This window comes from Bombus terrestris, chromosome 6 (genome assembly GCF_910591885.1).
Source record: "Bombus terrestris chromosome 6, iyBomTerr1.2, whole genome shotgun sequence".
NCBI classification, from domain to species: domain Eukaryota; kingdom Metazoa; phylum Arthropoda; class Insecta; order Hymenoptera; family Apidae; genus Bombus; species Bombus terrestris.
In genome coordinates this window covers 3,756,924-3,781,286 of record NC_063274.1, presented here as the reverse complement: position 1 = coordinate 3,781,286, position 24,363 = coordinate 3,756,924, and the positions used below count along the sequence as shown (strand labels likewise).

Below are 24,363 nucleotides of genomic sequence, written 5' to 3'. Positions count from 1 at the left end.
TGCCTTCAACGCTACACGTAGGTAAAATCATCGATGATCATTGAAACCGAAGAAGACGTCTGAAACTCAAGAAATTTATTACACGTGTGAATAATTATTAATGGTTGAATTTATGCGATCGATTCATCATGTAATTAATCTTTTAACCGGATTATTTTTCAACAGTTTTCGCAATTACGAATTATTTAATCGCAACTTTTAATCGAACTTCTCAACAACCACCAGTGGGAAACACTAATAATTTAAAACGAACAAATTAGACTGAGAAAACAAGTTCGCGCAATATTAGCAATCTTAAAATTGATGGAAACGTTGGCCCGTTATTAATTTAGAAACATGAAACGCGTACGAAAGCAAAGTTGTGGCAATATCTTGAAAAAGATCGTACGAAAATTTTGTTACATCATAAAAACACATGTGTCGGAGTTTTGTCACGAAACGGGACTTCATGGTTGCAAATATATTTGCGAGCCTCAACGTTCTACGATAGAAAGGTGAGTAAAACCATTATTTTATCGATTCGTTAAATATCACATGGATATAATATAACGATATTCTAAAACAAAATAATAACAGTAGAATATAGGAAGGAAAAAGTATTTTGCATGCAACTATGTGCACAATTTAATTAATACTAAGTGTCAAATAATAGGTTCAGTGAATTAACTAATTAAAATCAATGTTAAGAGAACAAACAGAAACAGAGTGTAATTAACACTGGAACAAGCAAACTTTTAATTTCTACGATCATTCAAAAGTTTCTAAAAAAGTCGAAAAATAGTTATATACATTTTATACGTATTTTACAATTCTTTTACTTTTATGCCACTTCGATCGTAGTCATCTGTATATACATGTACCTGCTACACCTACTACAGATAAGCTATTCGAGTGTCAAAAAGCAATAAAGAGCGATCAATACACGATTCAAAACCAAAATTCATTTAGCCTACTGATTAAGCCGTGTATAGGTACATTATAAGTAGGTGTCATTAATGGAACTTAATTTCACCTTTGTTTCAATTAAATCGAAGCGCGATGTAATCGCGATACTATTCGTTCCGCGTTCATTTCGATAGAATCGCATGGGCAATAATGGTGGTCTCATCCCTGTGCATTGCAATCGGAATGCTGAAAGTTACTCTGAATTATTACGAGCAGCATTTAGTTCTCTCGGTCATCGAAACGACACATCATGGAATATGGAATTATCCGTTTCCAGCGGTCACGGTATGCGATATGAATCCAGTATCTCTTCGATTAACAAAAAAATTCACCGACAACTTGTGAGTATTTTAGTTTTCTTTTCTCTTTCGTTCTTAATCGTCGACTAAACTGCCTGTTACTCGTTATATATAATCTCTTATCGTGATGTAACGATAATCTTTGTTCCTTGATGACCGATTGATGATATATCATACAATTATATTTATGGTAGAGATTTAGTCAGTAACTTGTAGATCTTTCATTTGCATTTTCACCTGTATTTCGTTGTCGATATTTGATTAAAATCGTTATCGTGTAAACTTCCGTTATACTTATTACTGCTGCTCTTTTATCATCTTCTATTTTGTGTTAGTTTATACTGTATAGATATAGCAAACCACTTAAATCGCACAATGGCTTTTTCCTATTGTTTTTGCAGGACATTTCCATCGAGTCTGTCGAAGGAATTTATAGCTCGAGAAATGAGATTACTGAACGAATTATTATATCCTGGTATATACGGATCACACGTTCGAAATAATCTTTCACGATTGCAGAACATTTTTGACATGAATAAGCTTTCAATACCAACGATCATGAACTCGGTAGGTAACAGAATTATAGGAAACATCGTACAGCGTCATAATACAGAGAAAACAAACTTGCTAGCAAATATCTTTCATAGATTCGTGTCTATCGAATCAAAGATATTCGAGATTGTTAAATGAAGTGCCACCAAAGAAAACACGTTGGATGAAAATGAGATTGAATTTCAGGTTACGCGAAATTGTCAAAGTTTGTTGGAATCGTGTAAGTGGAAATCGAAGATTGAAAACTGCAGTACCATATTTCGATCAAGTATCAGCCGTGATGGATTATGTTGCAGCTTTAATTATATTACTTACGATTCGATAATGGAAAATCCAAAGTATATATATCTAGATTTAAGTATCTATATTAGTACATTGTTTAGTATATTATTGTTTAAATTATGAATTTTATTCTCTTTGTCTTTTAAATTAACTTCGAAGTATAAAACCACATAAAATGACATCGTGTGGATATCAGAGTGGACTCAATATATTGCTTAATCTGGATGTCGAAAATAATGATGCCAATATTATGGAATCTACGAAGATGAAGGTAATATTTCGCATTAATTTCTGATTGTGAAAAAAGACTGTTAAAAATGTTACAATCTTTTGTTACAATCTTTGAGTTCTCTTTCGTCCGATCTAATCTTCGATTCTTTAAAAATTTCTAATTTTTGTAAAATATTCTCTACTTTCTAATTTCAATAAACATTCAGCGTGATATCATCACGGAATGCTGTAAAATCTTTAATTTTAAAAATTAAATCTTGAAGAAAGTACACGATTGGACGAAGAGAAATTCAGAAAATATAATGAAATCAATGTGAAATCGTTCTCTTTGTTCTTCAATAATTTCAATATTATTAATAATTTACTATCTTGCATGTGAAGCGATATTTTATAAACTAATTACATGACTATTTTCCTCCATTATATTAATCTTGTAACGTCTACTATATTTTTACAGATCATGCTACACGACCCTTACGATTATCCTGATCATAATGCACCGAGTAAATTGATAAGCGCGCATAAATATTCGTTTTTGACTGTCCAACCTGTAGAAACTTATTCGACCCTTGATATCAGAAAGCTAAAATCCACCATGAGAGAATGCATATTTTATGATGAAGCAAGTAAAATGATTGGTAACGATTGGAACAGAAATTTCGTCCCCGCAAGATATTCATTCATAAATTGTCTAACGAACTGTCGAACAACTGTAATTAAGAAAAAATGTGGATGCATTCCATATTATTATCCGCAAAATGGTTAGATTGCTCTAAACGCAACTTGTTTTATCTCGTAAACTTGCAAAATATTCTATAGTACAGCGTTTCTTTTGATAATTACTAGATCTGAAATAAAACAAAAATTATCTATAAAAAAAATAATCAAAATTTAGGAATATTCTTTCACGTTTTTCTACCTGCTAGCTTTAAGATAAATAATATTCTGTTGCAGATACCAGAGTATGCAATTTAAGAGATGTCGAATGCCTAGAAACGTTTAAATGTAAGTTTAAGATATTCACAAGTATTATTAATTGGCGATTTATTTATGAAACTAGGAATATGGAAAAAGTATGGCATGATAATACTCTGTGTAAAATATTCTTATAACAATTGAATATATAGAAATGAATTTTTAGTTTGGTATGATACCTCTTGGCCAGGAACAGATATGTCGCCCAAAACTTTACAGCTTGTAGAATTGGATACTAAGGAAAGACCTTGTAATTGTAAACCTGATTGTAATTTTTATCGTTATATCATGGAGAATTCAGCAGGAAATCTTGATAAACGCGTTTATTATGATGGTCTGACTTATACTACTTATTCCAGGTAATTTTAAGAATTTCTTAGCAAAAAATATTCGTGTATTTATTACAAAATACTTGAAACATATACATTACATAAGATATTGATTGAAAGCTTTCAATGCTAGTACATATAAATTGAAAGCAGTATTGGATAATAAAAAGTTTTCTGCAAAAATATATAAAAGTTAGCATTATGTATATATATTTCTAATTTTAGTAAAAAATCCACAGTTTATCAAGCTATCTTTTATTATTAATATTATATATTATAATATTATCTTTTATTATTAAATATTAAGAAATAATCAAAAATATTTATATGTTTATAATTACGAATGAGATAAATTACAAGCACATATTTTTCGTTGTAGCGAAGGTAAAACCTGGAAAAATCAAAGTATAATTCATATATTTTTTGGAGATCTAGTGTCTATTCAATTCCGACGGGATATGCATTATAGTTGGCGTCATTTATTCGGTAATACCAATTGTTTATTAAAATAATAAGTGAATTTAAATAAAAATATAATAATAATAATATTAATGATAATATAAATTTAATGTTTGTTTTAGCAACATTTGGTGGTCTCTTAGGAGTCTTTGCTGGTTTTAGTTTCATGTCTATTTTCGAAATTATTTATTTTTTTATTATTCGGGTTTTAACCGATGCATGTGTAAAAAGGAACATAAGAAACAAGTCAAACTAAATATCAACAACTTTTTAGGTTATGCAAGATACTAGGTTATTAAGTAAACGTCACTTTTTCTTTTTTTATAAAATATATATATATAGAATATATTATTTATTATTCTATTTTATTAATTTTGTACATTGAAGGCAATAATATTGTCTTTCCTTTTTTTATATATCTGCTCGATAATCTGGTAACTGAAAATCTGTAAGTAATCTGCATGTTTTCAATTCAGGTAATTGAGCAATGGAATTTGTTCCATTTAATTTTCCTTTCTTCTTCATTACCGACTGAATTGTTTTTCTAATAGCCTTCAGGAATGTAATTTTATTTCCTCCATTTTGTAAAATATTACAAAATTCTTGTATAAACCAAGATCCTGTAAAATATGAATTTCTGATGTGTGAATAATACACCTAATAAATATATCAAATTCTAACCTATAACATACAGATAATTATATATTACCTTCTTCTTTATGACGAACAGATATGAAACCTTGCATAGTTGACATAAATATACAGAAATTTTTGTATGGTAAAATACTTGAAACTTCACAATTTAAAGGACCATCTGTAACTAAATGAGTTACTTCATCGTCATTTATTTGTCCTGCAATTAAAAATTATTGTGATTTTACAATCTCAAGTTTTAACCTGACAGCATAAAATTACAATTTTTGTTACCTGTCACCTTTCCCTGACAAGCCTGTATAATAACTACTTTAATAACATCCTTTAATTTTGTACAACAAAATTTATGCTCTATTGCTTCAATGCTAACTTCTTTTTCATCTGCACTAATAATACCACCTAGAATTAATGACCATTAACGATTAATAACTTATACAACATAATGCTTATGATGCAAAATTTACTAAATTTTACCTTTACAACCATGACTTAAAATGCATACAAAAATGCAGTCATAATCAGTACCAAAGTCTTTTGGAATATTTTCTAATGTTGTAAGTATTTCATCTTTGGTTAAATTCTCAAACACCTCAATGGTAAAACCAAATTTTTGGAATGTTTCTGATAATTTCATACGATCAGCTACAGTTCCAAATCTGGTTTCAAACTGAAACAAAAATGTTATACACATGTACAGGCTATATCGAAAGTAAATGTCACGACCACCACAGTATGACTCTACCTCTGGATCAGTGAAGATTTGTTACAAAAAGTTGTTGCAAAATTGACCTTTTAACAAATCTCTACCAATTCGGAGCTATAGAATAATGCTATGGTAGTTGTAAGACACTTACTCTCGGTACACCCTATATAATTTTATCTATATTGGGATAAAAATGATTATGTTTATTAATACAATACCTGTTGACCTGAAAAACGCATTTGGCTTATAATAATACAAAGGCCATTGTTTAGTTTTCTTATATCTTCTCCTTCCACATCTGACAACACAGATTCTTCTTCTCTCATGGAAAACGTTTGTATATGAGATATATTAGTAGAATTTGTACGCTGTGTATCTAACACATTTTGATGATTTTCATATTTTTTCAGATCTTCATAAATATGCTCTAAATCTTTGAAAATCTTTAAATGTTTAAGCAAATTCTTAAGTTTGGCCTTACCATCTAAAATAATTAAACATTATGTGAACAAGGAGTTATATGAAATTACAAAGAATAGTGTGTTTTTATAGATGAAAACAAACCTGAATATATTGAAATATAATTTACTTGCATCCAATATAACATATGTAATTCAAGAAAATCTATATCTTTTAAATATTCTTCATATGCAGTTAAATCAGTTCTAACATATTGCAGTAATAATTTGATTTTATCTTCAGAAAGAGCTTCACATAATAAATATAGACTTTTTGCAATTAAATTTAAGTATTTGGAATATGATCCATTTTTTGGCAGATAAAATAAATCCAAATCTTCAAATGATATTCCCAACTTTCGTATAATTTGCCTATTTTTTATAATACATATAGATTCCAATAATTTATTTTTCCAATTTTCAGGATATTTATTTATAAATTCTGTAAGTATATAAACTTTGTGATCTTTATAGTTTTCTAATAAATCACAAATTTCTCTAAAGCTATGTTGATAATCAGTTATCATCAAAAATAAAATAGATATTTTCTCGTCGATGCTAAGGTCATTTTCTATTTTCAATAAAATGTCTTTGTTTAATACATCTTCACTTACATTACTGCTTAAGGCAGATGGTTTTGCATCAATTAATAAAGACATTGCTTTCCACAAATTTGCTTTAATAGTATGCCTGGGAAAGAAATAATATTGTAAAATATACATGTTTTCACTCTACATGTAAATAATATAGAAATATTGAAAATTGATAAATTTTAAACATGTACTGAAATAGTATTAGAGTGTAAAATATTCTACATATTATAAATTCTACAAAATACAATAAATTTATAAAAAGTATAAAAAGGATAAAAGTCATAATTTGGAAATGATATTTATAGAAGTAATCATAACATGAATGTATATACATATATTTTCTAACCTTTATTGACAAAACAATTGAAAAGATTAATAATCAATTAGTAACGAGTAAATTGATATAGATACTGTTAGAAAGTAATATATGATGACGGATTAACAGTCATTAATTACAGTCATTAAATACAGTCATTAACATACTTACTTTATAATATTATTTTGTAATACTTCTACAGTGCAATTTCATTGCAATATTTACGCAACTTTATTGCAATATTCAGTTTTGATTTTTGTATTTTACCCAAAATATTATCTCTTCTTTAAACATCTTCAAATATTGTTATATATCAATCGACAGATATCTTTTTATTTATAAAAGTCTCTTTCTTTTAATATGACGAAACACATACTATCGCATATTAATCTACAGTTTATACATATATTTAATTAATATATTAAATATATATTTAAACAATGTGATTTTCGTCATTCATAAATAGAAAACATAAGTAATAAAGTATCAATATTTAAAACAATCTTATTATTTAAAGTATATAAGATTTTTTAATTCGGTGGATTTACGAATTGAGTATTAAATTGCAGTGATCTAATAACAGTCATATGTTGTACATAGACATATCATGATTCTGATATATATGTAGTATATTCAGCATACAGGCGACTCGGATTCAGGTACAATTCGTGATAAATACGTAGAGTTAAACAATATGGCAACGCCGTACTTGGGAACATCAGGGATCCGATTCTGGATATCTCGGTTTTGTAGTGAAATTTGTTATACCGTGATTAACTTATTATAAAAAATTATTTAAGTATGTACAATCATTTTTTAATAATTTTATATAAATATATTTATAGTGAAGTAGAAGTAATATATAAAAATCATATTTTTTGTGGATATCTGTTTTGGTTTATGGAAAAGTTTGATATGCGATGCTTGTATTTGAAATATTTACATCTACATTGTGTAAAGCAAGTTTAAATTGCTTCTGTACAAAATGTTTAAAAATAAGTAAGGAAACATATAAATTCGTAAAATTACATATAAAAGAAATAAGATTAGTTACATATATAGTAATATTAACAAGGAGGAATTTCAAATCCGCACTCCCCGATTTTAATATTTTTATAGAAGATAGTTTCGAAAAGAATATTGAGGAGACCTGAAAATTGAGGGTAGAAGCTATATTTTTTTTTAAATATCTTGGGGGATAGAGGATATACATAGAAAGAATTTTTTCTTTAAATCAATTATATAAAGAGCTAGAAAAGAGAGTTATTTGTTTAAACGTTGACAATTTCTTTTTGCCAAATATTAATTTATCTTTACATAAAATCATGTGCACAATGAACAGATAAATTAAAATAGAGGGCATTTCAGAAAATTTCTGCTTTTTCATTAAATTTACTATCTCGATTTATTTTCTGAAATGTAATTACGTTTAATAAAAATGATTACGTGGTCGATAAGACGTTAATATGCTAGTAAGATTTTCTTTTATCTTTGAATCGCCTTGGAGAAGTTTTCCCAACATGTATTTTTTTTCATATTAAATAACTTTTCTTTGAAAGTACATAACTGAATTTTAAATATGTTTTGTCAACATTGTATTCACTGTATTATTATTTTAACAGTATTATCACTATTTTCATTTTTGCTATCTGTATGACGAATAGTATTGTTTCATTCATTTCATTAATATTATCACTTACTATAATACAAATAAACGTTTCATAAAATCGCGGGAAATCATACTGATTAGGTTATGTTTACTTTAGGACAGAACTCATTCACTGTTGCCAGATTTATGATTAGCACGGATTGTACCTGGAGTCGGTTGTAGCCAAGTTGCGTTCTACCAGGTTCTACCAAACAGGTGCTTTTGACGTCACGTCATCGCATTCGTGAGTTGTGGATTTGCTTCGAACATTCTAATTTATTTGAAATTAATTATCATGTCAAAAAGCAAACTTCATCATCAAGTTGACAGCAGTGTCGTCGCAGTGAAAAGTAAAGTAAGTAACCTCTTAATTTACAGTCCCATCCCTTAAACTATACTATTATTAAACAGAAAAAAAGTATCATGCAGTAACATTCAAGTGTCCTTTCTTTTTTGTTATGCTATTGAACACTTTTCTACACAGAAAATAAAAATTTTTTTTAGTTTGATGCAGATATCATAAGATTTTCAGTCAACCGTAATGAAGCAATTAATTATGAAGATTTTAAAAAGTTATTGGCTGAGCGACATGATATTGGTCCTGACTTAACTTTCCTCATATGGTACACAGATCCTACTGATGGTGATCTATTACCCATTAACAATGACAACAATTTGGCAAGGGCATTATTGGCTGCAAAACCTCTACTTAGAATTTTTATTCAAAGAAAGGGTCAAGTAATTTTTATGACAAATAATTATCAAAGATAAATTCAATATAAGATTCAAATGCAATAATATTTATTCCAAAGTATATAGTAAATAGATTGATAGAACAAAAAACTATTTTATATAATAGGAGATGGATTAGAAGACATAAATGGATATGGGACAATAAAACCAAAAAATTTAATATCAAGTATTCTTGGTGGCACACCTGGAAAACCAAAGTCATTAGCTATATCTAATCCTCACGATTTTAGACAAGTATGTCTTAGTTATATGAATACAAATTATTTCGTGTATCATTCAAGATATATGTTAAGTACAAATTTTATGAACAATAACAGGTATCAGCAATAATTGATGTAGACATATTACCAGAAACTTGTCGTCGTGTACGATTATTGAAACACGGTTCTGACAAACCATTAGGATTTTATATTAAAGATGGAGAAAGTTTTCGAATATTGCCACCATCTGCAGGTGGTGGAATTGAAAAAGTACCAGGTGTATTTATTAGTAGATTAGTGCCAGGTGGCTTGGCTGAAAGTACAGGTCTTTTAGCAGTAAATGATGAAGTGCTTGAAGTGAATGGTATAGAAGTTGCTGGAAAAACTTTAGATCAAGTATGTAAAATTGTTATATATTATTTATATATTTTTATTTCCATGTAATTCTTATACCTTCTTTCTAACTTCTATTTTCTCATATTTTTTCATATTTTAAACAGGTCACAGATATGATGATTGCCAATTCTTCAAATCTCATAATCACAGTAAAGCCAGCAAATCAGCGAGCAGCATTAGCTGCACCAAGACGTGGATCATTTTCACGTAATAGTCAATTGTCTTCTGGAAGTCATCAGTCAACACAAAGTGCTGCAACTGGTAGTGACGAAGATGCAGATGAAATTGTAGACTTAACTGGTGTAACATTACAGGATGATGCAACAACTTCAACTTCACAACATCATCATTATCACCATCATCACCATCATCATCAAAATCACTATAATCACGATCAAGGTGTTTTACATTTATAAATAAATGCACTACATAATTCTATTTATATTATGCCATGCTCAATTGAATATTGGTTCAAATATTCGTTCATCCAAAAAAGTATTTAGAAATAAGCATAAAATATAACATGACAATAAGAAAATGATGTGCTAAAGTAAATGAAGCATTATGAAATCGTGGTAGCTACTATTTACATAATTTAATGATAATTTAGTTGAATTAGGCACCAAAATGAATATTAGATTCACATGAAATGAACATTTTCATAGAAGATTGTGCCTTTTAATATGATACATACATTTTCCATTAAAATCATTCTGTAATATTATCACTTATTCTTACTAGATCAATATTGTTTCGAAAATTCAGTCTATAACTAAAATCATTAAAATTAAAAATATTTTTCATATATAAAAGAAAGTATTAATATAAAAGTGAAACATAAGCAAAGAACATATCTCTCCTTTTATGGATCAAAATTAGATTGTTTAATTTTGTACTTATTTAATAATATGCATTTCTTACTTTAATACTTTTTGTAGCTATATATAAATATTATATACAGAAGGTATTAAAGTGACAAATTGATCCATGTAAAACAAAAAATTTTTCGCATAATACTTTTAGTTGCAATAGAAACAAAAAATATTATATAAGAAAATTTTCTTTTAGTATTTACATTACTTGAATACAATGTGTATACATATATTTTTTATCAATCTGTTGAAAAGACATGTATGGAGTATATTAGTATTGATATATAAGAGCATTATTGGAAAACAGCAATATTTTTGAAGTATTAAAATAATATTTATAGTTCTTAATATAGGAAACGCATGAAGTGTACTTAAGTTTTACTTTTAATTTACTTAAATTTCTACTTAATGGCATAAACCGTGAATAGAGATTTAAAATTGTAATGTATAAAATTATCTTTTCAGAATTATATTTTATCATTCAATTGAATAATTAGCAAAGAAATCTGTTGTTAATTAACACTTTGTTCGTCATTTCATAAAATATCGATTTTTCAATTGATTTTAATCATTTTAATATGTATATAATGCAAATAATTAGATTTAATAACTTAATTTATCATTCTAAGTAGAAGCCTTTATTCAATGATAAAAGAAAATGTATATATGAATAACATAAGAGGACGAAATGCTAATATAAGCGTCTTATTTTAAATTGGATATACGGACTCAAAAAGAGCTGAGTGGCCTTATACTTAGATCATTCCAATGTTTTTTATAAAAATGCAAAACTGGGATTATTCCTACTCTGATGCATTCAGAAACATATTTACTCGTACATGTATTCTGTTCATTTTACTGTAAGTTTAGAGTGTTGAAGTTTTTGAATTTTAATTCCAGTTTTATAAATGTTATTTGTTATCTAATTGAACACTAGATATTAAAATATACTTTACAAATTTTAGATGTAAGAACATATAAGATTATGAAACATATTTATATACATGTAAAATATTTTCTTTATATATTTGTGCCTTCATTGTTTTATCCATGAATATAAAAATTGGATTGTGATGAATTGTATCACATTCCATTTACATAGAACTTTTGTAGTGCAAGAAATATATACAGTGTTTCACTAATTATGTTGTATGATTCTAAATTGAGTATTGTAGCATTAATCTATATACTAGTTTACTTATACTTTGTCAATTAGATTGACAAAAATACATGCATGCATGGATAAAAGCAGAAAGATCTTACCGTAATACAATTGTAAATTAACTCGTAGAAATAAATTAATCATTAAAATATTTTCATTTCCAAATTAGAGAAACTATTTTTATAATAATATCATTTTTAATTTTGTTAATTCGGTTTCATATTAATTGCTAATAATGCAAGTGGAAAAAAGAATTATATATACAGTATATCTTGTATTAAATTTTGTTCATAAAAACAAATACTTTTTGTAGAAGAACACGGATATGTACTCGAAGTATAACTTGGATAATCGTGTAAAAAACAGTATAGGGAATGTATATATAAACATTCATGTATATGCTATATATACGTTATGTACATACAGGGTGAATTAGTAAGAATGACTATCTGGAATATCTCATTACCTACTGACTTCATCAAAGAATGTTCGAAATAAAATTTATTCGAGGGGTTTGATCAGGTGAATATAAGTAGTTTGATTTTTTAATACCTTGTATTTTTTTAAATATTAAGATGATATTGATAATATTTTTTATAACATTAGTTGACCCAGCTTGATGTTCTCTACAAAAGGGTATTAATCTATTTATATAAAAAACCAATCCTTTAGCAGATACTTTAACTGTAATTTGTCAAATTTAATATATAAAAGACAAGGAAAGACGTATTTTAAAGTCAAATATAACACAAAATAATGACATTTACTCATGAACGTATAATATCAATCACTTTAATTTTCAAATTGATTTTATTTACATGTTAATGTCAGATATAGAATAAACCGGGCCTGTCCAAGCGGTCCTGATTAAATTTCTACATCATAATGTGAATATACGCGAAAATTATATTCTGACGATTCCGAATATTGCTCAGTAGCAATAGTAAAAGCATTCCTTCCAGTAAAGGACTGCTATTATTCGTGAACAAGATATCTTCAAGACAGCGTTGATTACATTCTAATTTTCTTAGCATTCAGTGACAAAATTTTCGTCAAGCGGCATAATCCATCCTACGAGGTCCTTACACACGGTGAACCTTGTAAGGACGTAATCCTTTTCCATGTATTATTCTTCTTACTGCTTCGCGTGAAATCCCTACTCGACGAAGTATTCTTCGTAAATACATCAATGAATACATACGGACACAAACGATATCTTGTTCTTTCTTACGCTAATAGACACAGCATGAGATCATCGAATGAGGAATTAGTTAATTAGTGTAACAATTGTGGATCGTTGATCTCTTTAGAAATCACGACGATTCGGAATTTCTCTTCAGCGCTACTATTTTCCATTAGTTTTTGTTGATTGTTCATATATATCACGGATCAAAGAATAATTCTTACTGACCTTATCAATACCACGCTTTTTAAACTTTATTGCTTATTATTATATCCATTATATTCTATTCTATCATATTATATTGTTATTAGGAAATACGACGAATATTAAATTCATTATCTCTTCTGACATGTCAGTATTTACATATTTATCACATTACTATTTTCTATTATGGTATATATTATTACATTCATACATTTCTTCTTTTAAATATTTAAACTTATCTAATATTCTATGATATACGACGAATGGCGTCGATGTAGAACACGGTCGTGATCCTGATGTAGGTAAAATCAGGTAAACCAACGCTTAATATATGAATATTGAATAATAGACGTCAGATGTATTTAATTGACACACACCTTGAAATTACCCAATATTATACATATACGTATATTGACATCTACAAGAAACTAATGTTAGCTTATGTATTATAATAAGCACGATATCTGTATGACAATTATTAATTTAAAAAATCTTACACTAATATAAGTTTCGCGTCATATACAATTTTTAATATATACTACTATTCTTCTATACTCGATATTTCTTCATATATAAAATATTATAATTTTGTTCAGCTATATCGTATATAGTAGCAAAAACATATTTTAATTTGCAATGTATATATTATAACTAATATATTACACTGAATAAGCTCAGTATTAACTCAATTTACCTTAAATATCATAAATAACCTCACACGTAAAACAGAATATTTTAATTGTATCACTTTTTTTAAGAACAAATTAATCTCTTTTATGATTTATATGCTCTGCTATATATAAAAACTGAAATTATATATTTTCAAAAATATTTCTAGTAGTAAAATAAATTAATGTAAACATTCTAATACAAACTTTATTGTATCATAATTTGTATCATACACAACAATATTTTAGAAGTACAAGTTTACATAACTTTGTATTTATGTACTATAAATTAGAATTTAAATATTTCATTATTTATTCGTTGTTGAATAAACGTTTCTTACAAAATTTTTTTGAGATAGTATTAAGATAATATACTCTAATCCATGATCAGAAACAATGTACATGAAATAATAAAATACCTATTTCTAGATATTACTATTTAAATATGTATGTGTTTAAACTTTCTTATATTTTACATGCACATAAAATAACGCAATGTAAAAATATAAATTACATTGTAAAGTCATAAACAATGTAATTTATAATTTTGTAGAGATTGAAATTTTTGTATTAAATAACATTCATTATTTTATTAATCCATATTGGTATAGAAAATGTTAAATAACATATATTTTGTTTTAATAAACTTATATTTCTTAACATTTGTGCATTATCTAATTTTAATTCAACTATAATATTTATATTTGCATAAAAATTGATTATTTTAAAAGTATAGTATGGTATAAGAGAGTGCTTTGTTATGTTGTGCATACTGTAGAATACAAACATCATTATAAGTATATCACATGAAATGAAGACTTACACATAACAAATGTACATTAAAATATGTCTGAAGAGTTCCTTTCATAATACTGAATTTTAGACTAGAATTTGTAATGACAATCATTAGTTTATTAGGAAAATATAACATTTTGTAACAAAATAGTATTAATAATACAGTACGATCTCACTGTGAAACATAGCAATATAGCTATAATATAGGATATCCTTTTAAATTTAAAGCAATTTAATTTCGTAAAATTTAAAAAAATGTATATACATATTATATATGTATTAATTAAAAATTCATTCATGCAAGCCAAAATTACTTCTACTCATAAACAATCTCTTTCTATTAAAATTAATATTACGAAAACAAAAAATGCAATAAGAAGAAATATTTCTCTCATTTATAGTTCATAATTCACATCACCAAAATACCTAAGGATTTTTTAACATTAGATGTTTCTGGTAATGAAAGCGCCCATTTTCTTAGTCCTGTTAATAAAACTGAACTTGTAACTACAATTGCTCCTCCTACTGAATAAGGATTTGGTATTTCATTGAAAAATAAAACTTGCCAGAAAAAGGCAAAAACTATGTCTGCTGATCTTGCTATTGCAACTGGTCCTGCTTGTTCCATTTGTAAAGCTAATGTTAACAGTATTTGACCTCCAAAACTGAAGAGAGCAAGTGCAACAACTAAAAGTCTGTCAGTCCCACACCGAGGTAAGCACAATGCACCTATAGCCCAAGATATAACTATTGTCTGAATCAAGGCAAATGATCCAAAATTTGTCATAATTACTGAGAAATGGAGGCCTTTTAAAGCTCGTAGCAAAACATATGCATTTGCACCAAAGAGAGTTGCTGAAAAAGCTGCTACAGCTCCCCATAAATCTGCATGTTGTGTTTTTATATGGCCATCTGAAAGTGACTCGATAGTATGTCCAAAAATTAGTGGTGGACGTGTTATTAAGATTACACCAATCAGTGTTAAACAAACTGTTATAACATTAAATAATCCACAAGGCTCTTTTAGGAATATTCTGGCAAATATGGCTACAAATACAGGAACAGAAAATACTACAACAGATGCATCAGCTAGTGGCATATGCCGAAATGCATAGAAACTTAACATGAGGCCAGTGGTCCCCACAAAACTTCTTAATATTAGCATTAATCTACGTCCCTTTGGAAATGGATGTTCACCCTTATATATTACAATTGGTATTGCTGGTAATAATACACCCACGAACCGAAATGCTGCCAATTCCATTGGATTTACTTCCACTAAGCCCTTCACAATGACACTGCATAATGAAAAAAATAATGATGATAATGTTGCCAATATTAAACCAAGATAAGGGCATGATTTGCACATTAGAATTGAAAATCGTTTTTGTTGTGTTGTTGTGTTATTTTCAATATCACCATCAAGTAAATGATGCAGTTCAACATGTTCTGACATGTCTGAAAGAAAAAATAAAACTTAAGTACTTTTTAAAGACATAAATACTAGACAAAGATTTCATAATTTAAATAAAATAGGTACATGACTACATAGATGAAACAATTACAAAACATTATATTACTAAGGTGCAGTTTGTCATTAAACATTGAAATATATAATATCTAATAAACATTTTAATTAATAACTAAATAAAAATTAAAACGAATGGTAGATGTCCTTTGATAACAGATTTAAAAATGTGAGTTTGGACATTGAGGAATAATTCATTTTTTAAATATTATTTGTATTACAAATGTCATTTTAATAACCTATTATAAATTGATGTTACGTTATCAAATGTTATAACTCACCTGCAATAGATACAATAAATGATTAATCACAGCATATAGTTATATTAGTAAAATTATGTAATAAATAATTAGAGTAATACATTTATAAATTATTTGGAAGACTAAATTATTTTAAAAACTTTAATAATACATCTTTTTTCATTGCCACTGACAATGTTCCTCACATTTTTCTTTTATTTCTATTTTAATTAAAATATCACGTTGTTACTCGCATGAAGTAAGCAACTCATCACACATTCAGAACGCAAGAAAGGCGTTTAATTTAGATCACGATCATGACTGTGATTTAGAATTCAAATTATACATTGCATTTGAAATATCGGTTTTTAATTGTTTTAATTTTAAAAAACATATTTTTATATAGTTACTATTAATTTTCAACGCGTAACACAGTTCACTAATAAAATTACTAAATTATGAATAAACAGTGGACAATAATTAAGAAATATTAGTATTTTTATAAATTTTATTTTTATTCCCACTTTCATTTTTACTATATTCAAATGTTATGATTTGTCAATATATTCAAATTACAAATTTAAATGTGTCAATATCAAAGGGTTTATCAAAGTAAAAGTACATTCGCGATAATAATAAAGTGAAAACTTTTATATTAAATATCGTTTTAGATATTATAATACATGAAATTATATAAACATAAAAACATACCTTAAGAATATAATAATGTAAAAAATCTGTTCATAATAACGGGTGGATATTGTTAACTTGTGAAGTTTTTTAAGCTAAATAAAAGAAAAAAGTTATATCGAGTTAAGAAGAGAAACGTCGAATAATATCAATAAATTTAATAAAAATGATTCAATAAAGGTAAAGAAATCTAAATTAAAATACAAATTACTTCCGTTCAAATGTCGCGGCGAACTAAAGATGGGTGGAGTCGGTCTCGTACAGGATTCGCGTTTAATTAATTTTTTACCTGCATTTACTCTCATTAGATATCTGGTAGGGATGCAGCAGGATACAGCTTCCACGTTATTATTTTTGATAAATGATATCATTCTCATTTTTTATATCACTCCCTTTTCATTTTTTGTATTAAAATTGTTTTTATTTTAAATTGATATATTTATATCTTTTTCATATGTTTTCTTATACTAAATACTTGTTTTATTATTAATTTTTATTATTAAATAATTTTCGTTCTAAATAAAAATCTAATAATTTAATATCATATTATAAATGTAAAAAATATATCTACAAAAATATTGTTATATACAATATATAATATAATGCTTAAATTATTTAGATTTTGAGGTTTCAATGGCAGATATATAGTGCTTTTTAATTCAATTACAACTAAAATATTTAATTTTGTGAAAATAGATATCTGTTGGGAATATATTTATTTTAATTAAGCTACTGAATATACAATACATACAAAACATACATATACACAACATATGCTGGATCATATTTTGGACTAATTTTAATATGTTCTTTATAATATATATATATGAAATTCACACAGATTGCAGAATATGTAATTAAATTAGTTTATTAAAAGATTTCTAATTCTATGGTTACTAACTATGTATTATCTTCCTTGATATTATACATGTGGGATATGATATCCTTCCTTATAATTTAAAATGTTGGAATAATTTAGCATTTTCAAATACAATTTAGAAATGTTTCAAATTTTTTTAAATTTTAGAATCTAGTGATTTCTATCTATAAACACATTTTCAAAATTTGGAACAAGTAAAAAACCAAAAGTCGTTTTAGTATTAGTTACTGTTATCAATTCTACAGACTTTTAAATATTTCCAATATGTAAATTAATATGTTATACGGCTAATTGACATAAAATAACATTTGTTCTTTTCTTTCTGTGAAACATTATTTGTTCTTTTCTTCGCGTACCAATGTTTGAAATTGTTTGAATAACATATACAATTATATTGTACAATTGTACGATAAATAATTTTTAACCATATTTCCAGAAATATATTTTCAGATGTGTAGGTGATAATGCCATCTGCAGGAACAAATTGCTTGAGTTGTCTTTATTATTCTATGTTCGCACAATGGTGTACGAAGTTCCTTCTAAAATACTGTTGTTCATTGGTCGTATGTATGAATTTCATAGTGTTCGCAGGTTACAATAAATCAGACAATTTTTCAATTAAAGTTGAATTAAGATTGGAATTGTAGTGTAGTGTGCAAGGACCATTAATCGTAAGATACAGAATCGAGAACTATTTAATGGATCCGACTATCGGTTGGTATCAACCGGAGCAGTTCGGCCCTGCTAAGGATTTGTGGTTACACATTTGGGAAGCTGAGAAAGGCCTGGATATTTTAACGTTGAAAAACGACTCGTCTTCGAATGTAATGGGAATGAAGCTTCAACAAGACTTCATGTCCTTGGATTCTCTTAATTCTCGTACAGGGGACCGCATGCAACATAATACTTGCAGCAGCTATTATAATCCATCTCGTAGGAAAGGTGATAATCGTGCTAGTACCTACGGCATGAACTACAATTACGATGCCTTAGTTGGCGAATACGGCGGTTGTCCATGGCGGGTACCTAATAAACATTATTCGAAGGGTGTTATTGGGTAAGTTTTGTTATCGAGTTTTCATCTATATATATACTGTTTGTCTTATAAAAGTTAAACTATTTGCCTTTTTATAGTTTGTCCATATGGGTATGATTAAGGTTATGTACATTCACGCTCGTTTACAAATAGGGTATAGCAAGGTCCCTTTATAATTAGATATGCTACAAATGCAAAGTAGTTTTGTTTTAATAATGAATACAACTTATTTAATTGAATAACATTTTTCAATTATTCCATGTTTTTAAAAATGCAAAATTTTACCAACGCATTTTTAGTTTTTACTAAATCTATAATGATTTTGTAAACACACGTGGATGTTTATATAATACGATTATTTATGTTTGTAGTCACAACAATCAAATTTTTTCCAAATTAGAAAATATTAGAGATAAATATAGATAAGTAATAAAGTAGTATTGAAAATTTTATCTATTGAATTTTTTAATTTCTCTAATGTACAGTAAAACATGTTTGTCTATAAAAAGGAGTATTCTATTTTTTGTAATATTTTCTTTTATAAATAAACAACGCCTATTATTTATTCAGCAAATAACATATAAACTATTATTTTATTTTATTTAAGTATTAAATGTAATTTTTTAAATATTTATCTTCTAATTTTTTGTATTATTATATCTTACTTCATTTTATATTCTGTTATTCATACATCTCTGTACAAAATTTAAAATTTTATTAAGAATATTTTTAAAATATAGAAAGATATGTAAAAAACTTATTTATTTAATACTGTGTATTAAATACTATACTGTATGAAATACTAAGTATTAAAAATTTTTCATTTAAATTCAAAATATATTTGTATAATTATTAAATATAAGAATATATAAATGTATTATTTATTTGTTCTAAGATATGAAAAAATAAGTTTATTATTTGTTACATATTTTGGTGATTCTTGAATTAAAAAATTTGTATTATATATTAAACATATTTTTTCATATTCTACGCTATATAAAATATGCACTTGTAAATGAAAATTTATATAATTAACAGAAAAGCTGTAATAAAAGTACGTATATTTCTTTATATTTCTTAAATTTTAATACTACATAAAAAATAAATAATTACTATAATATTCCTTTTTATCTGTTAAAATTAATTTCTTACAATAAAAAATTATCAAAATACATGTTGCAACATTTTTAAATGTTAATATAAATAAAAAATTATCATTAAGTAATTATATTTTTATATCTAGATTACATGAAGAAATTGAAGATTTTTTTGCTTATATGTGTCCCTCTAATGAAGAACATAGTTTACGAATGCGTGTTGTCAAAAGGATAGAACAAGTAATATATGATCTCTGGCAAGATTCTAAGGTTGAAGTATTTGGCAGCTTTCGCACTGGTTTATATTTACCTACAAGGTACGTATCATTGTACATATTTAAAATGGAATGTATTTAGTAATGTATTCACATGTAAAATATATAGGTATCTTTTAAATAAATTAGTATTTTATATATATATACATTAGTGTTTTATATACATATATATAAATGTATATATATAAATCCATAATTATGTCAAATAATACTAAATAACATAAACTTATCTTTAATAAGTCATGTACTTCGATTAATACTTTGTATATATTATTGATGACATTATGTGCAATACAAATATATACATTATTAATTATCATACTGAAGTTCTTTAAATGAATAAGATTTATACTTATTTTTAGTGATATAGATTTAGTAGTAATAGGAATGTGGACAAATCTTCCATTACGTACTTTGGAACGTGCTTTATTGGATCAAAATATAGCTGAACCATCTTCTATTAAAGTTTTGGATAAAGCTAGTGTCCCAATTGTAAAGTTAACTGATAAAGAAACTGAGATTAAAGTAGATATCAGTTTTAATATGAATAATGGCGTTAAATCTGCAGAATTGATAAATTCTTTTAAAAAGAGGTTTCCAGTACTGGAAAAATTAGTAATGGTATTAAAACAATTCTTGTTACAAAGAGACCTGAATGAAGTGTTTACTGGTGGAATTTCCTCGTATAGTTTAATACTTATGACTATCAGTTTTTTACAGGTAAAATGTTAATATTTTTGTTTCAAGTAATGTAGAAATAAGAATTAATTGCTGCACAAATTTTTTAATCATATACAAAATAAATAATGTAATAATACTAAAAAGTTATGCTTTATAAGACTCATATATTAGTATTTTGGGTTATAAAAATGAATTTATGTTTTTTGAAATAGACAATTAATCTTTTCCTACCATGTGGATGAAATTTTATTTCAGTTACATCCCAGACAAAATGCTTATTGCTCAAGTGCTAATCTTGGGGTGCTGTTAATAGAATTTTTGGAATTATATGGTAGGAAATTTAATTATGTTAAAACAGGAATTCGTGTAAAAGATGGTGGTACTTACATATCGAAAGAAGAGGTAAAGTATATCTATATGATAGTTTCTTATATAAAAATTGTACATCTTATAAAATGGTATATAAAACAAGTATTATATTTATTTTTAAAGAACGATATCTTTTATATGAAGTATTGAATGTTTTTATTTATTATATACATGCATGTATTTCTTCAGTCACATTACAAGTGAATCTCATATCTCATATTAATTTTAGGTTCAAAGAGATATGATAGATGGTCATCGACCTTCTTTATTATGCATAGAAGATCCACTTACACCGGGGAATGATATTGGTCGTAGTAGTTATGGTGCTCTGTATGTAAAAGACGCATTTGATTGGGCTTATTATGTCCTCTCACAAGCAGTTAGTCCTTTAAATATTTTAGTTAATGATGCAAATAAAATAAGGTAAGATTATTTACAATATATATGTCTTTTTTATATTTTATGATTCAATCAATTATTTTCTAAAAATATATTTTATGCAGTATACTAGGAAGAATAATTCGCGTGACAGATGAAGTAATAGAATATCGCAAATGGATTAAAGAAACATTCCCACTACCTTTGAGTGAGGTAGATTCATTATCAAGTTCTACTGCATCTGATGCTTCAACACTATCTGCACCAGCTAGTGATACGGTACAAAATTCTAACTTGTTAAGATAGAACAAAATAATTGTTATAAATTAATCATACTTTCAATTTCCTTTAATACATCTTCAATTTCATCAGGATTCCGAGTGTAGTCGTGGAAATTCTCCTAATGCTAGTGGAAAAGGAGAAGATAGAAATAAAGGAAGACATGTATATAATAATCAACATACTCATCATTCACAATGGAAAAAGCCATTTAAAGGAACTGCTCATGGTATGTAATCATATTAAATTCTTAAATATTTATATATTTCATAATTTACAGTTATCATAACGTTTTTGGATGTTTTTGATTATTTGTTTGAATGAACAAACTTATGTACTTCAAAAGTATGTATTTGCTACAGGTAATCACCATCATAGTTCCAGAGGAAACTATCATCATCGTGGAATAAATAATAATATAAGCGGACAAAGTAAAGCAAAACACTCTCTTCACAGTAATGGAAATAATAATAATAGCCATAGTCCAAGTTCAAGATCACAAACCGTTAAACGAAAAAAACAGTGCATTACACCTCGTGGTACTGGAGATTGTGTACGGTGATGAAACGTGTAAAATAATGTTGGACTTTGTTTCACACTTAAGTAGAGAGCTCAATATCATAATTGTGTGGTGAAAAGACATTGATTAACTTTCATCATGCAACTAAATTATCCTTTCCACTTTAGAGGGGCTCTGTGTCTAGAATTATAGAGTTGATATACTCTATATTACATTTTTCTTATATGGACAAGCAAGTGGCCCTGGTATAGTTAAGTTCTTCATTTCACCAGAACAATTTTTTATTCTGTACGAAAATTTACATACCAAAGACGTACAGAATTGTAATATAGATTGGTCTAGTTTTACTTTTATTTTGCATTACTGCACATATTACAAACAACATTGAAAAAGACGTGTAATATTTTATTAATTATTGTTTACAAAGTTACAACCTTATTGCAATCTTTGGATAGCAATTGTGTCCATAATCACGGTAAACTGATTGTAATACATTTATATAATACGAACGATATATACAAAGATTATTTACAGTGCAGTTTTCTTAAAGATTTCATGAAGTTGTAAAACAAACTCTAATAATGATGATAAAGACTTAGTTTTCTATACGGAACTATATTCTTATAACAAAGGGATAACAGAAAAATTGGTGATATTGGAACTTACCTATTGTAAATATTGTAATATATATTATCGAACATAGAAAAATAAGTCTAAGAGTTACCTACTACATTTTTTTTATTTTGTACGTATCTAAAATAGTGTTTGTTATAATAATTTTATCATTTAAGATCATGGATTAGTCCATGTACATGTGAGAATTACGTATTTTTTTGCTATGATATGTAAGTCCAGTAATTGTGAAAATGTTTTGGTATATCTTTCGGATTTTAATAAAGTTATAAGTTCGTGTGCTGATGATCAACAAATTTTGAATAAAAAATATTTTTGAAAATATTAACTTATTAAAGAAAAAAATGATACACTTTAGATTTTTACACTGTGTTCTTTAAAGTCGTAATTGTGCATAATGCTTTACTTTTTATACAGAATTACTGATTTCATAACACTAGTTTGTAATTTTTAGTCTCTCCTGAACAATAATACATTATTTTTATATTATGAGAATAATAGTAAGCATATACATTATGATCGAATATTACAAATTCAATGCACGAATCAGACATTGCATTTAAACATATTTTGTGTTACTCTTTAAAATCTGAGCAACGTTTCAAAAATTTTGTATGTGACAATATATGCAGAAGGCCTTTGTATTATTGAAAACTATTATTGAAATGTACTTGTGAAAATCATCTTATATCTAATTTATTATTGAAAATTACATTCCGTTCTTCAATACAACTCTTTGTTCCTTAAATTGAAAAAAGATAACTGCGTAAAAATAGCAATTTATTAATTAAGAATCTTTATCCAGATTGCATTTTGTGTTAATGCAAGTTGTAATGTGATTCAAACAGTGTCTCCCATTAAATTCGAGTGCAGAGATCAATAACTCTATTATTCACTTTCCTCCAAACTTCTACTTCTTGCGCAGTATTCTATAATATTATTTATCAAAACATTGTTCATGGATAACATTGTAAGCTGTGATTCAATTTTATAATTAGAATGTCAATTAACCATAACAACATACATATGTGTGTGTATACATGTATGTATGGTGTGTGTAAACCACAATGTGACCAGCAAA

At 26.8% G+C, this 24,363-nt stretch overlaps 5 protein-coding genes across 10 annotated transcripts; 3 read left to right on the top strand and 2 right to left on the bottom strand.

Annotated features, from left to right (window-relative positions):
* The first annotated feature begins 1,074 nt into the window (after window positions 1-1,074).
* On the top strand, window positions 1,075-4,420 carry LOC100647729 (sodium channel protein Nach). The gene is made up of 9 exons (XM_003395895.4): window positions 1,075-1,286; window positions 1,646-1,811; window positions 1,983-2,134; window positions 2,238-2,349; window positions 2,767-3,070; window positions 3,264-3,314; window positions 3,451-3,643; window positions 3,993-4,099; window positions 4,195-4,420. The coding sequence occupies exons 1-9, from the start codon at window positions 1,096-1,098 to the stop codon at window positions 4,326-4,328; spliced, it is 1,410 nt and encodes a 469-aa protein (XP_003395943.2). The 5' UTR covers window positions 1,075-1,095; the 3' UTR covers window positions 4,329-4,420.
* LOC100652115 (caspase-8) lies at window positions 4,419-7,155 on the bottom strand. Its single transcript, XM_003395852.4, has 7 exons — window positions 6,968-7,155; window positions 5,994-6,577; window positions 5,648-5,913; window positions 5,201-5,393; window positions 5,000-5,125; window positions 4,782-4,925; window positions 4,419-4,692 (listed from the first exon to the last, which is right to left on the bottom strand). The coding sequence occupies exons 2-7, from the start codon at window positions 6,544-6,546 to the stop codon at window positions 4,484-4,486; spliced, it is 1,491 nt and encodes a 496-aa protein (XP_003395900.1). The 5' UTR covers window positions 6,547-6,577; window positions 6,968-7,155; the 3' UTR covers window positions 4,419-4,483.
* A 311-nt stretch (window positions 7,156-7,466) lies between these two features.
* LOC100652232 (partitioning defective protein 6) lies at window positions 7,467-12,359 on the top strand. 2 transcript variants are annotated; one of them, XM_003395853.4, is made up of 6 exons: window positions 7,467-7,595; window positions 8,563-8,799; window positions 8,949-9,177; window positions 9,304-9,431; window positions 9,515-9,793; window positions 9,898-12,359. In XM_003395853.4, exons 2-6 carry the CDS (start codon window positions 8,740-8,742, stop codon window positions 10,207-10,209), a joined length of 1,008 nt encoding a protein of 335 aa, XP_003395901.1. In that variant the 5' UTR covers window positions 7,467-7,595; window positions 8,563-8,739; the 3' UTR covers window positions 10,210-12,359. The 2 variants fall into 2 exon arrangements, with proteins under 2 accessions (XP_003395901.1, XP_012164657.1); XM_012309267.3 differs by having other exon boundaries at window positions 7,478-7,595; window positions 8,588-8,799.
* Window positions 12,360-12,603: 244 nt separating this feature from the next.
* On the bottom strand, window positions 12,604-16,751 carry LOC100642204 (solute carrier family 35 member G1). 5 transcript variants are annotated; one of them, XR_007224447.1, is made up of 3 exons: window positions 16,487-16,750; window positions 13,712-16,135; window positions 12,604-13,632 (listed from the first exon to the last, which is right to left on the bottom strand). XR_007224447.1 is itself a non-coding variant. In XM_020863429.2 (2 exons), the coding sequence occupies exon 2, from the start codon at window positions 16,131-16,133 to the stop codon at window positions 15,087-15,089; it is 1,047 nt and encodes a 348-aa protein (XP_020719088.1). In that variant the 5' UTR covers window positions 16,134-16,135; window positions 16,567-16,751; the 3' UTR covers window positions 12,604-15,086. The 5 variants fall into 5 exon arrangements, 4 of the variants coding, with proteins under 4 accessions (XP_020719088.1, XP_003395902.1, XP_048262847.1 ...); XM_020863429.2 differs by having other exon boundaries at window positions 12,604-16,135; window positions 16,567-16,751; XM_003395854.4 differs by having other exon boundaries at window positions 12,604-16,135.
* Window positions 16,752-18,530: 1,779 nt separating this feature from the next.
* Window positions 18,531-24,353, top strand: LOC100642327 (non-canonical poly(A) RNA polymerase protein Trf4-1). The gene is made up of 8 exons (XM_012309270.3): window positions 18,531-19,071; window positions 20,294-20,464; window positions 20,785-21,142; window positions 21,359-21,505; window positions 21,702-21,895; window positions 21,976-22,129; window positions 22,223-22,358; window positions 22,492-24,353. Exons 1-8 carry the CDS (start codon window positions 18,713-18,715, stop codon window positions 22,689-22,691), a joined length of 1,719 nt encoding a protein of 572 aa, XP_012164660.2. The 5' UTR covers window positions 18,531-18,712; the 3' UTR covers window positions 22,692-24,353.
* The last annotated feature ends 10 nt before the right edge of the window (window positions 24,354-24,363 follow it).

Bases quoted from the DNA above. Each gene is read 5' to 3' on its own strand.
- LOC100647729 (XM_003395895.4), top strand. From the start codon at position 1,096: ATGGTGGTCTCATCCCTGTGCATTGCAATCGGAATGCTGAAAGTTACT. The intron at 2,135-2,237 runs GTATATATATCT...TTAACTTCGAAG, and splicing joins TCGATAATGGAAAATCCAAA to TATAAAACCACATAAAATGA. The intron at 3,315-3,450 runs GTAAGTTTAAGA...ATGAATTTTTAG, and splicing joins ATGCCTAGAAACGTTTAAAT to TTTGGTATGATACCTCTTGG.
- LOC100652115 (XM_003395852.4), bottom strand. From the start codon at position 6,546: ATGTCTTTATTAATTGATGCAAAACCATCTGCCTTAAGCAGTAATGTA. The intron at 5,394-5,647 runs GTATTGTATTAA...TTTTTGTTTCAG, and splicing joins TGCGTTTTTCAGGTCAACAG to TTTGAAACCAGATTTGGAAC. The intron at 4,926-4,999 runs GTAACAAAAATT...TTTTAATTGCAG, and splicing joins TTGTCAGGGAAAGGTGACAG to GACAAATAAATGACGATGAA.
- LOC100652232 (XM_003395853.4), top strand. From the start codon at position 8,740: ATGTCAAAAAGCAAACTTCATCATCAAGTTGACAGCAGTGTCGTCGCA. The intron at 8,800-8,948 runs GTAAGTAACCTC...AATTTTTTTTAG, and splicing joins TCGTCGCAGTGAAAAGTAAA to TTTGATGCAGATATCATAAG. The intron at 9,178-9,303 runs GTCAAGTAATTT...TTTATATAATAG, and splicing joins AATTTTTATTCAAAGAAAGG to GAGATGGATTAGAAGACATA.
- LOC100642204 (XM_020863429.2), bottom strand. From the start codon at position 16,133: ATGTCAGAACATGTTGAACTGCATCATTTACTTGATGGTGATATTGAA.
- LOC100642327 (XM_012309270.3), top strand. From the start codon at position 18,713: ATGGATCCGACTATCGGTTGGTATCAACCGGAGCAGTTCGGCCCTGCT. The intron at 21,506-21,701 runs GTAAAGTATATC...TATTAATTTTAG, and splicing joins CTTACATATCGAAAGAAGAG to GTTCAAAGAGATATGATAGA. The intron at 22,359-22,491 runs GTATGTAATCAT...TATTTGCTACAG, and splicing joins ATTTAAAGGAACTGCTCATG to GTAATCACCATCATAGTTCC.